Source organism: Vitis vinifera, chromosome 7, assembly GCF_030704535.1.
Source record: "Vitis vinifera cultivar Pinot Noir 40024 chromosome 7, ASM3070453v1".
Classification (NCBI taxonomy): Eukaryota; Viridiplantae; Streptophyta; class Magnoliopsida; order Vitales; family Vitaceae; genus Vitis; species Vitis vinifera.
The window spans coordinates 2,848,020-2,860,532 of NC_081811.1; the positions used below are offsets into that span (position 1 = coordinate 2,848,020).

Here is a 12,513-nt window from a genome sequence, read left to right on the forward strand (position 1 = left end):
AAATACATTGTTTTGAACTAATTTTTAATTATATTTAATTTTAAATATTTTTTATAATATAATCAATTACGAAAAAAAACTATTTTAGCATTGTAATTGTAATTGAGTTTTGGAAAATGGTTTTCAAATTTGCCAATTTCCTAAGCATAGCACTACCTTGCACTAAAAATACCTTCCAAAATCCAAACTTTCTTCTAGCTAAAAAGGTGATTGGCTAACATTATCAATGACCATTACTCAAAATTTGGACCAAAATGACTTGTTTTGACAAAAAGATACATAATATGGATTTTTTTTTTCAAACTTGCATTTAATCTAACATGTTTATGGTCATGTTGACTTTTGTAATTTTTTTTTTAAAGTGAAATCACGTTTTGAAAATGCGGTTTCTTAGAAGATATTTATCTCTCATCTCATTTTTTTTTTTTTTGGTTTTCACTTTCCAATGTGTTTCTTCTCATTCCTTATGTTTCTTTCTAAACCTTATCTTTATCTCTTTCTTCCTAAACCCTAACCCTAGCCTTTCACATTTCCATTTATGTTCATCACATCTCAAGTGATTGGAAGGTTATTTTAGCAATTTTTTAGTAATTTTTTTTTGAACATCCAACCATTCTACGCGTGTTAAAGAAAAAGTATAAGAAAAGTAGAGGCACGACTTAATAAATAAATAAATTGTTTGAAAATTATGTTGTGCTAAATAATTTTATCACTGTTTGGTTCAAAGTCGATTTCTTATTTCTTTTTTAGGATTTTGTTCTATAGGTTTTACTGATTTCTAATTTATAAATGTAAGTATTGAGTTTAGTAGTCATATTTTTTTTCCCCTTAAATCTATTTAATTTTTTTGCTTTATGGGTTGTTGTACGTGTTCTTGGTTCAAAGCATTGATTTTTTGTTTCTATTTTAGGATTTTTGCTCATTTCTAATTTTGAATGTGGGTGTATGGTTTAGTAGTAAATTTATTTTTTTTTTTATTATTTTTTAAATATTATATATATATATATATACTATTTATTTTTCCAAATAATCATATACTGTTTATGTGATAGATTGAGACTGGAATATTGATCATATCTCGAATATGTTAGGCATTGGATGATTCTATTAGTGATGCATGTCATATTAGTATTATTGATATTTTTCGTATGTCTATTGATTTTGTGCATTATTAAAGAGGATTATCGTAGTTAAAAATTGCTTAATCATAGTTAATAATTGTTTTATTATCACCATTTTAGATGTCGGGATAAATATTTTTTACCTTTTAAGTATTTATATGTAGATTAAGAGCCCGTTTGGCAGTGATTTTTAAAAGTGTTTCTATCCTTAAAAACACTTTTAAGTATTTTTGGGATGAAAATAAAGTGTTTGACAAATTTTAAAAAACACTTTTGAAAATCTGAAAAAGCACTTGAAGTGATTTTTAGAGAATCACTTGACAGGTGTTTTTTAAAAAAAAACACTTCAATTTTTTTGAAATATTCCAAAAATGCCCCCAGTGATAAATCAATTAGAAAAATCTTTTTTTTTTTAGAAATTAACAGGTAATCATATATTGTTTTACTTTTAAAATTATCTTTTATTCAATGTTCTTTTTTTTATTTATTGATTTAGATGTTTTTTGTAAATATTTTTTAAAATTTTAGTATAGTGATAAAAAAATTATTATTTTTAATTAGAAAAGTCTTTTTTTTTTTTTTAGAAATTAATAGGTAATCATATATTGTTTTAATTTTAAAATTATCTTTTATTCAATGTTATTTTTTTAGTGATTTAGATGTTTTTTCATTAATAAAAAGTTTTTTTTGTTTATCATACCATTTTTTTTAATTAAAATTGTATGTCCTTTTTGGTAATTTATTAATATTAAAAGTGTTTTTATATTTATACAATATATTATCAAAAACATTTTAGAATCATTTTTTCTGATTATCATAAAAGTGTTTTTCACATAAATACTATAGCAGAAAACACTTCAAATAAAAACACTTCCACTAGAATCACTACCAAACGGGCTCTAAAAAAAGAAGAGAAAATATTTTTATCAAAACAAGGTTAAAAAATAATATATAATTAAATTTATAAAATTGAGTTTTCAACCATCCTTTTAATTACAAACCCTTTTCAATAACACTTTTTAAAATTATTTTTATTTTTTAAGATCTATCTTAAAAAGTAATTATATAAATGTAAAGTACAATTGAAAATAAAATATTACATGTAAAAATTATTTTTAAAATATATTTAAAAATATAAAATAAATTAATAATATTATCAAAATTTCAAAAGAGCAAATTTTTTCAAAATCCTTATTAAAAATTAAATTGTAGAATTATTTTTGAAAACACAATGGACCAAAAGATATTTTTAACATAAGTTCGTGAAAATACTTTTTTTTTTTTCATTCAAGTGGCATATTTTGGCCCAAAACTCTCATTACTCGCCACAGCCTCATTCTCTGTTCTCTTATCCAGTCTCCCAGTCTCCAGTTCGTGTCCTCTTCACAACTCTGCCGTACCAAATCCAAAGCAATGAACAGCTTAACGACGAGCTTCGCAGCTCGGTTCCCTGCACGTGCAGAGCAAGTGTTCTGCAATCGAGTAAGAAGCTTTGCCCTCTTCCGGCCTTCTCGGACCCACAGAACTCCGAGAATCGTTTGCATGGCGGTGGGTACAGTTTCCGATGAAAATACTCATAGGAATTTTATTTTGTTTGAAAAATTTATTTATCTATTATCATTTGGGCGAACTTTTTTGAAACATGTTTTTCGGTTTGAGTAGATTGAAATCTGTGTTGTCTGTGATGGCATTGCAGGAGCCCTATTTGATAACAAAACTGGAGTCTGCCGAGAAAACGTGGAAAGAATTGTCGGTATGCTTTTGGTGATAGAATTAGGTTTTCGAATTGGTAGTTGTAGTTATTATTAATTCTTGAGGGTTTGGTATTGTTCTGATAGTGGAAGCTTGAGAGAAACATACATGCATAGTCATAGTTCAATTAAGGAATGGTAATTTGAGATTGTACTTGAATTAGTTTTTCTAATATACTGTAAGGCTATGTTTGGTTTGGGGGAAATTGAGGGAAAATGGGAGGAGAAGTAAGCGAGGAAAAGTAGAAGGAAAGAAAAAGAGAAGGATAGTCTGGTTCTGGATTTTTATTTTAAATAAAAAATAGATTTAAAGTTTTTTAATTTTTAATTTTGAATAAAAAATAGATTTAAATTTAATAAAGTATTTTTATATGACACTTTAAATTCATTTCACTTATTTGAACTCTTTTATAAAGATTAAATAATTTTAAAATATATAAATTTCTAATTGATTATAATCAAATTTGATTTTCTTTCATATTTTTCATAATAAAATTAATTATGAGAAAATATTTTTTTTAAACATTTTTTTCTTTAATATTTTCCTGGTACCAAATGTACATAAGGGTTTTTGATCTTCGAAGCAGTTTGTGTTGCAAAATTTAACTGTTACACTTGTTGTGCCAAGATTAGAGCCATCTTTCAATTCATAAGTCTCATTGGCATTGTTTATAATCAATTGGCTTCGGAGCCTACTGTCACAACCTGCTCAAATGACCCCGTAGGGATGTTCGTCTGTTTGGCCCGTGTCTGCATGGGGGTGGAGCTATATAAGTATGAACTTCTCGTAACCCTGTAAACACTTTTTTAAAGCCCGTGAAAGTCCCTTTGGATCCAAAGCGGACAATATCTACACCGTTGGGAGCGACTCGTTACAAGAGATATAAGACAAAATTGGCAAATAGAACAATCAAACTCGCATAAAATGAAAAGGCATATGCAGCACAAGGGTGACTTATTAATTGAGAAATTACAAACTCTCTTCTAAAGCTCCAATGACCTGAATTTATTCTTGATTGATGAAAGAGACGATCCTTTTCATCAAGGTCACGGCCCTTTCACAACTAGGCTTGAACAAATGAAACACATGCCCCTCCCCCTCTGTCTCCATAATCTCCACCTCTCCACTCCAACCACTCTTACCCAATGTCTCATAATAAAACCACCCTCTTTCTCTCAGCCCATCCTTCTCTGCAACACAAACCAGAACCTTACTGCACCCTAGCCTCCATAACCTCTCATCAGCCGCCGGATTGTACCTTGGGTCATTGAACCCACTAGTCGTTGGACACACATAAAGCCACCTGTTATCCACACCGGGCCTCACATCTGGTCAACCACCACTGGTTTTGTCATCAGCCTTGCCAACATCATCTTCTGATTTTCTCCCAAAATATGGATGAACTACACAAATTCCTTGCAGCTTCACACCACCCAGCCCTTCAACCCCGGCTTGTATAGGTGAACTTATATAGGTGAGCTGGAATCTCTAGGAGCAATCTACACTTAGCCATTGGTGGAAGAGTGTGGAGGATTTTGGAGAAAGCTAGAGACACCAACACATCTCTACATAAGGGATGGAAGAAAAGAGTGGAGTGTTATAGAGAGTTCCAGATCCATCATGTAAATACTTGTATATAGCATTTGTATGAAGTCTTCTAGAGAACTATAGGTTAGTGGGGAGCCTTTGTGGGTTCTAGAGAGTTCCACTGGTGCCTATAAATAGGTGAGGACCTCATTTGGCCAAGGCACCTAACCAACTAAGCAAGTGAAAGCTTCCTAGAATTATAAGCTTACTTGTGTAATAAAAAGCTTTCTTTCTTAAAGTGTTGTCTTTGGTTCTCTTAGCTTCCAAGTCGTGTGCCTAACACAACCCAACTAGCTAAGTGCGAGGGAAAGATTGACTTAGCAACGTCAAGTGTCTTGAGTTGTCTAAATGTCGCGCGTGAGCTTAAGAAAAGCCTAAGTCCATGACACTACACTCAAACTTAACAGTATGGTCCAAAGACCAAGCAATAGATTTGTAATGGCTTTGAATAGGTAGGAAGAACTTAACAAATTTGAAACCTAGAATATTAGTGAAGAATGTGAGAATGAAAGTAAGAAGGATCTATGGCAAGTTTTGGGCTTGACATAAAGAGTAGTAAACTATATGTATATGGATTTGGACTAGAAAGCCTAAACTTACTCATCATAATGCAAAAGGTGAAGTCTCAAATTGTAAACCTTTTATATTAGCTATATTTTCCTTAATGCATTGAGGTACATAAGTTGAAATGATAAATTACTAATTAGGAGGCAGTCATGTAGAAATGAATCCTTAAGGTAGTATTTAAAAGTAAGAGAAAGAAGCAGTTAAAAAACACACAAAAATGCTAGAATTTTGTTTGATTTACTACATCTAACGTATGGCAAAGACATTCTCTTTAAGTCAACAAAGTAGGTTTAGATAGACTATTAGACCCAATCCAAAACTAACTAGCACATTAGTCGATGTCCTCTTTAAGGTTCTCTAGTTGTTGAAAGTTAATTTTTTGAGGCATTAGGTAGTTAATTTACAACAATGCAGGCTCCCATATTTACCATATGCTATTGTTATTGGGACTACTATGGTAGCTGATGCTGCTATTTATGTATAAGACATGAATCTAAGCAATGACAATTGTAGGTCAAGTTGGCTGATCCGGATATTGTCTCAAATCCTAGTGAATACCAAAAGCTAGCACAATCCATGGCAGAGCTTGATGAGGTACTGCTCCTACAATAAAATTAAGTCCATTGTTCATTTTTGTGCTTTTTAATGTTATTTGCGAATATCCTGCTAGAGTGAATTATGATTTCATTAAAATTTCAATCTCCACTCTTTGAAACGACAACAGGTTGTCTCAACCTTTAAGAGATTCAAGGATTGTGAGAAGCAGTTAGAAGAAGCAAAAGGTTTTTTCTCATTTCACCCCTTCTAGATATTTTGAGAGAGAAAGGGTTTGTGTTAATTATCATCTCTTGTACCTCAAAATCTTTGTGTCAGCTTTAGCAAAAGAGGATGGCATTGATGCAGACATGGCTGAGATGATAGCTTATGAAATTGGAACTTTAACGAATCAGCTAAAAGAACTGGAGGAGAATATTAAGGTTTTTACGTTTATCTATACTTGTATAATGTTCATAGTTTTAACTCTTAATGAATAATTCTGCTTTCTCTTGACTAGTTCAAATGCGTGATTTGTTTCTATGGATTCTCTCCTTTTAACCAGTGTTGGTTTAGCTAGATCTTTCTTGTTTGCTGATCTAATTCTGAAAGAGCTTGGGATGATCTTTGATCTCTTATTGAATTGCTCATGCAACAGGCATTAAATATTATGACCTGAAAAGGACCTGAACCCCAGCCTTTGTTTGTCAGTCTTATCATTATGTTATTTTTAACCTCTTCAAATCATATTCTTGTGCATAATTGTGTTTGGGCATTGTTTTGTTTTTCGTTGATCTTTTTTTACCTTCCTATTCATATATACAATTGAATTTTGCTTGACATCCATATTGATTTATTTATTACATACGAGTTTGGGTTGTTATCTTGTTTTTCATTTTCTTTGATTTTTAGCCTTTCCATTTGCCAATACCTCCCAACCCATATTTTTGTCTCTCTAGTTATGATATCATTTCCGGCTTTGGTAGGTGTTATTGCTTCCAAGTGACCCCCTTGATTCAAGAAATATATTGCTTGAAGGTGAATTCTCTCCCTTTAATAAATTGTACTATATTAAGAAGTCAATTCCTGGTTTTTCTTAATTAAAGTTCTTGCGGATCTAAGGATGGTGTGTTGTACCTCATTAGCATTCTATAGGTTTATCCTTGATAGAATTTACATTGACACCCTTCTAACGAAATAGAACAGTTCATGGACTACCTGGGATGATTACTATTTAATCTGAAGTTCTGCCTGATCATTTCTTTTAATCTAACAATTTCTTATTGCACTTTTCAGCCAGGGAACACAAAATTCACTCTGAAAATTGGAATTTACAAACAGTACTATTTGATAATATTGCATTTACATACCAAATCTTTCATATATACAGGGGAATGAAATGATAGAAAATTAGAAGTTAGAATACCATCTTAAGTCAATTCAGCCATCAAAGCTTGGCCTGATTTGGGATAAACAACTATTGGATCTGAATGCATATGAACTGCTCTCTCCTTTTTATGGATACTTTGGCAAGTTAGGTCTTATTTGGATTGGCTTCTAAGAAGTCAAAATTTCTTTCTTGAGCTCAATGAGAGCTCTTGGATTTGTTTGGGTAATCCCATCAAACAATATCACTTCTTGTTGAAGCCTTTTTTAACTTGTGCAGAAAGTTGTTTCATGTTTAATCATACTTTCATCATATCATGATTGTCCTTTTGAAGTTATGTCTCTTGCTTTAGCTTCTAGCCAAAGCCAAAAACAAAGTTCTCTCCCAAACAAGTCCTTAACATGTTGGAGATATATCTATGTTTGGTTCCCTAAAAATTTGAGGGAAAATGCGATGGAATGAAAATAGAGAGAAAAAGTAGAAGAAAAGAAAAAGTGAAAGAAAATAAAAAATTGAGTTAAAGTCAATAAATTATTTTTATATACTTCAAACTCATTTCACTTATTTTCCTCCATTATATAAAGAGTAAAGAATTTAAAAATGCATACATTTCTAACTAATTTTAATTATATTTGATTTTTTTTTTTTTTGTATTTTCCAAAGTAAAACCAAACATGAGAAAATCATTTTTCTTAATTTTTTTTCTTTTCTTAGTACTTTATGGGAACCAAACATAACCTAAAGTTTTAATGCTGCAGACTTTGCTTGGCGTCGTGACAGAGAAAAGATATTGTGCCAATTTACACATGCTTGATAGATGATGCTATGTTCTTTATGCTCTGTTAGTTTTGACTGAGAAGATTATTTCTTCTCTTTTGCAGTAAGGGCAGGTACTGGTGGTGATGAGGCTGGAATATGGGCTGGTGATCTTGTAGGTACATGTTTCTTTTTGCCTTGCTAATTTATGGTATCTTACCATGCCTGATGCGAACCTCAATCGACACACTTTGAGACCCAACAAGCAGTATTGGAATAATTACCCAAGAAAGCTAAAATATAGATTTTTGATAGAACCCTAACCCAACGTTTATAAGTAAAACGCGAACCAAAAGTATAAGTCACAGACCTTGACCCAATGATTACAATGGAATCACAAACCGAAGGTATAAAGTTGAACGCCACAAGGAAGAATCCCTAATAAGTTCACAGTTCTTGAAAAACCAAAAGAAGAGCAAAGCCTCACCTTTGCTGATTGTTTTATTCAATAAATATTATCCCCTATTACAATGAGTGCATGCTATTTATATGTCATGAAAAAAACTTACTAAATATTAAAACCCTAAATAAAAGTTGATTTGGTCTGAAATTAGCAGATCCAAAATAGGAAAATAGCTAAAAAAATGTACTAAATATTAAAACCCTAAATAAAGGTTGATTTGGTCTGAAATTAGCAGATCCGAAATAGGAAAATAGCTAAAAAACGTTTTAAATAATAAAAGCCTAAAATTAAGGTAGATTTGGCCTGAAATTAGAAGCTCTAGAATAGGAAATAATTGATATGAAGCTGGAAAATCAATCAGTCATTAATTCACGCCATAAATCACGCTCAATCAAGCCAGATTAGCCCTCAATAGCTTGGATTAAATTTATTACACCTTCATCTTCCTTTGGGCCAAACTTGGAATGTCCTGCATTAGAACCAACCCAAATCTCTTGAATTAGCCCATTAAGTGCTTCTTTGATCTTCTTGGATCTTGCTTTAGTAATAGGCCCAACTGGAACATGCAATAGATCCTTGAATGCTTGTTGTTTTACTTGTTGACAAGATTATGACAGTAGAACAGAAAATAAAGATATTTTCATTGAAACTAGATGAGGGCATTAAAATCACAAAGTACAAGGAATATCCTTAGTTCTCAACTTATAGATTGCAACCGTATTTTTAACCACTTATCTATCTCTTGTTCCTGAAATTAGGCCTTCCACCTTATGTTTCTTGCTTTGGTATCTGATGCAACTCAAATATTTGCAATCAATTTATATGAGAATCAATATTCTGTCATAAGCTCGAACAACTGTCTGTTTTGGCTTAATTGTCCTCAATAGATAACCTTAATGACAAAAATGAGCATTCCAGAGTTTAAAAGCGATCTTTTTTGTGAATTCAGTTACATGCTCGTGCATTATTTTTCATCCTTTAGTCTTCCTCTCAACTGGAAAACTGGTGAATTGGCCAAGAAACCATTCTTGTAGCAAAATAAGTTGCTTCCAAGGCATTGTTAGATACCCTTATCGCTTTGTTTGCATACTAAGTGACTGACCTTTTTTAAGTGCTTTAGGTTCGCATGTATCAAAAATATAGTGAGCGGAATTCTTGGAAGTATGCTCCAGTTTCAAGCTCTGAGGTATATATATTTAACATACTACTTAAATATGTCCACTATCAACTTCAATGTGACTAATAGAGTTTTCCTCTCTTGCATAGGCTGAAAAGGGAGGATTCAAAACATATGTGTTGGAGGTGAAAGGAAATTGTGTCTACAGCAAATTAAAATATGAGAGTGGTGTTCACCGGGTTCAACGTGTTCCTCAAACAGAAACACAGGGCCGTGTGCACACTTCCACTGCAACTGTAGCAATCATGCCTGAGGTACAGACTACATTTTGTTTCCCACACAAATCATGCTATCCTCTATTTTAATTTGGAGCTTGGGGTTCAAATTTTTACTTATCTAGGGGTACACTGGCCATTTTGTACTCGATAAATTTTTATGGAGATTTGCGCTACTGAGCTATATTTCTTAAATTCCATCGATTAATCACCCTACTGGCCCCACCCCCAGATATAGGATTGTGGTTTCCAATTTGTAGACCATGCTGTTAAGTCTGCTGGGGCAGGCAGGTATCCTGCCTATTCATATGAATGCAATATAGTTTGTTTGCCTAAAAATGACATGGGAATTAGGTTTCCTGCTGTTCTTTGTCACCTCTATCTTTTCTAATGAAGAAATTATTTCTTTAACCTGATTATTTGTGCTTTTCCTATACCTGGTTTCAGGCTGATGAAGTTGAGGTGGTCATAGATCCAAAAGATATAGAACTTACAACAGCTAGGTCTGGGGGTGCTGGAGGTATCAATCAGCAAATGTTGGAATCATATTCTTATCAAGTGAAAAACATCTCTTTCTCATATGCTGATCTATTCCTTGTGTATATTATGCAGGGCAGAATGTCAACAAGGTGGAGACAGCCGTTGATCTTTTCCATAAGCCCACTGGAATCCGTATATTTTGTACTGAAGAAAGGACTCAGCTTCAGAACAGGAGCCGTGCTCTCCAGTTGCTGCGGGCAAAATTGTAAGGAATATTTAATATTTAAAAAAAAAAAAATCATTTCACTTCAGCATGTTCTTGTTTGTTCTTTGGTTACTGTTTATTATATGTATTAGTTAGTTTTCTATAGCCTAAAATTTTGCAAGTACCTGTTTCTAGCTCACATATTTCTTCAGATAAATTTATGTCTTATGAACTTGCTTGCAGGTATGAGATCAAAGTAAGGGAGCAGCAGGAGTTAATAAGGAATCAGCGGAAATCGCAGGTTTGACATCTTCACTTGGATGATGTGTAGATACACAAGGTTGTAACCTCGAAAGATTGAACTAGGTCCGATTGGCATGCCAATTTGCATATAACCTTGTGCATACGCACAAGCACAATGTTATTTCACAAAATCTTTTATTGGGTCTTGTTTTTCAAATGGTAGATTGAGTTTTAAATTCAAATTATTCCACAAACACTAACAAACTATTTTTAGTAACTTAATTGTATATGCACACTCATTCCACTTTCTGTTCTCACATGATTGTTTCAGTCTCAGATCCCCCCATTTTTATTTTCTTTCGGTCCTACTGTGCATTTATGCATAGAATTTGAGCATGTTGTGTGGCGTTATCTACACAGGTAGGTACGGGTGCTCGTGCAGAAAAGATTCGGACATATAATTACAAGGTACCTTAATAATACTTTATTTAGATTGAACTTATTATGGTTGCATACAATTATGAAGTACTTAAGCAATATTTCATTTACACCGACCTTAATATGGTAGTAGAAACCGGTTCTCTTTGGAATTAGATGCCTCTTTATTACCTCCAAAGGAGTTTGCCATAAGTTCTTTATCTGCAAATTTCATAATGGGGAAAATGTGGGAAATGTGTCAACACCTGAATATCATAATGGAAGAAAAGCAGGGCCAATCATTTGTAAGAGAGAAAAATGGCCATTTAATCGTAGTTTTGAAGAATAAAAAGATTTCATGCAACTCTTGAAATATTTTGAGCCATTCAGTACAATCAACACGACAAACCAATTTCAGGTGGGTTATAACATTGTTTGGTTGGCTTCAAAGTTACACAACTTACAGCCAGCCCAGGGTAAAGGAGGAGGAAGGGTATTATGGTTGTTGAGCAAGTGGGAAAGTCCCATTTCCTATTCAGATTATAATTGGTAGTTCTTGTGAAAGTTATTAACACCTGTTGTTATTTTATCAGGACAATAGAGTTACTGATCACCGGTTAAAGATGAACTTTGAACTCACATCTTTTCTTGATGGTGATATTGAAACAGCAGTTCAGGTAATTCCTCATAGCTTGCTTCTTCTTTGCCTCTATTTTCAGACATGTAAAATTTCCAACATTCTTCTCAAAAAGGATCTTCCTACAACCTAACCACATGTTTCTTGCAGTCCTGTGTTGCTATGGAGCAGAAAGAACTCCTGGAAGAACTGGCCCACTCTGTAGCCACACCAGCTGGCTGATCTTATAGCATCTTGACCACAATCTTTTTGGAAGCTTTAGGCGGTTGATCAAGCGATGGGGGCTAACTTTCTTAGATTATTGGGACAAAGAAACGAAACGATGTGTGGGCTTTTCTGGGTATACCATTTTTTTCAGGACATTCTCTCAGGAAAATGGGTGATTATGTTTTACCATTTGTAACAAGAGACGCAGTGGGTATAGGGCTCAATTCTATCACAATGGAATTATCATCTTGTCGATTGAACCCTTAAAGTTAATAATAGGACATAGAAAAGAACATGGGAAAGTTTAAAATGGGGAGGTTAAGCCCCGTTGAGCAACTGTTTTTTAGAATAATTTTTTGTTTTCCACTATAAAAGAAATGGAAAATACATTAGATAATTAAATAATTGATTTTTATTTTCTGTTCTTAACAACATAAAATAAAATATTTTTAAATAATATATTTTAATTATTTTTATCTATTTTCATCTTTTTTCGAAAATAGTTACCAAACATGGTTTAAGATTGTTTGAAAAGTATTTTAAAAAATAGTTCTAAAAAATGGTTTTTAAAAACCCTTTTTAAAACTTCCTTTTGGTAATTTATAAAATAAAAAGTCTATTTAGAATCTTAAATATTTTTATTTTATTTTTTTATATTTTAAATATGTTTTAAAAATAATTTTTGTATTGGTATTTACTTTTAATAATTTTTTATTTTAAGATATTTTTAAAAAATGAAAATAATTTAAACATGTTTTATGAAAA

At 32.3% G+C, this 12,513-nt stretch overlaps 1 protein-coding gene across 1 annotated transcript; it reads left to right on the forward strand.

Moving 5' to 3' along the window:
• The first annotated feature begins 2,425 nt into the window (after window positions 1-2,425).
• LOC100247720 (peptide chain release factor APG3, chloroplastic) lies at window positions 2,426-12,084 on the forward strand. The gene is made up of 15 exons (XM_002269848.4): window positions 2,426-2,669; window positions 2,818-2,874; window positions 5,541-5,621; window positions 5,752-5,809; window positions 5,901-6,004; window positions 6,548-6,599; window positions 7,830-7,879; window positions 9,288-9,353; window positions 9,434-9,598; window positions 10,007-10,079; window positions 10,172-10,304; window positions 10,488-10,545; window positions 10,908-10,955; window positions 11,498-11,581; window positions 11,692-12,084. The coding sequence occupies exons 1-15, from the start codon at window positions 2,535-2,537 to the stop codon at window positions 11,761-11,763; spliced, it is 1,236 nt and encodes a 411-aa protein (XP_002269884.1). The 5' UTR covers window positions 2,426-2,534; the 3' UTR covers window positions 11,764-12,084.
• Window positions 12,085-12,513: the final 429 nt, after the last annotated feature.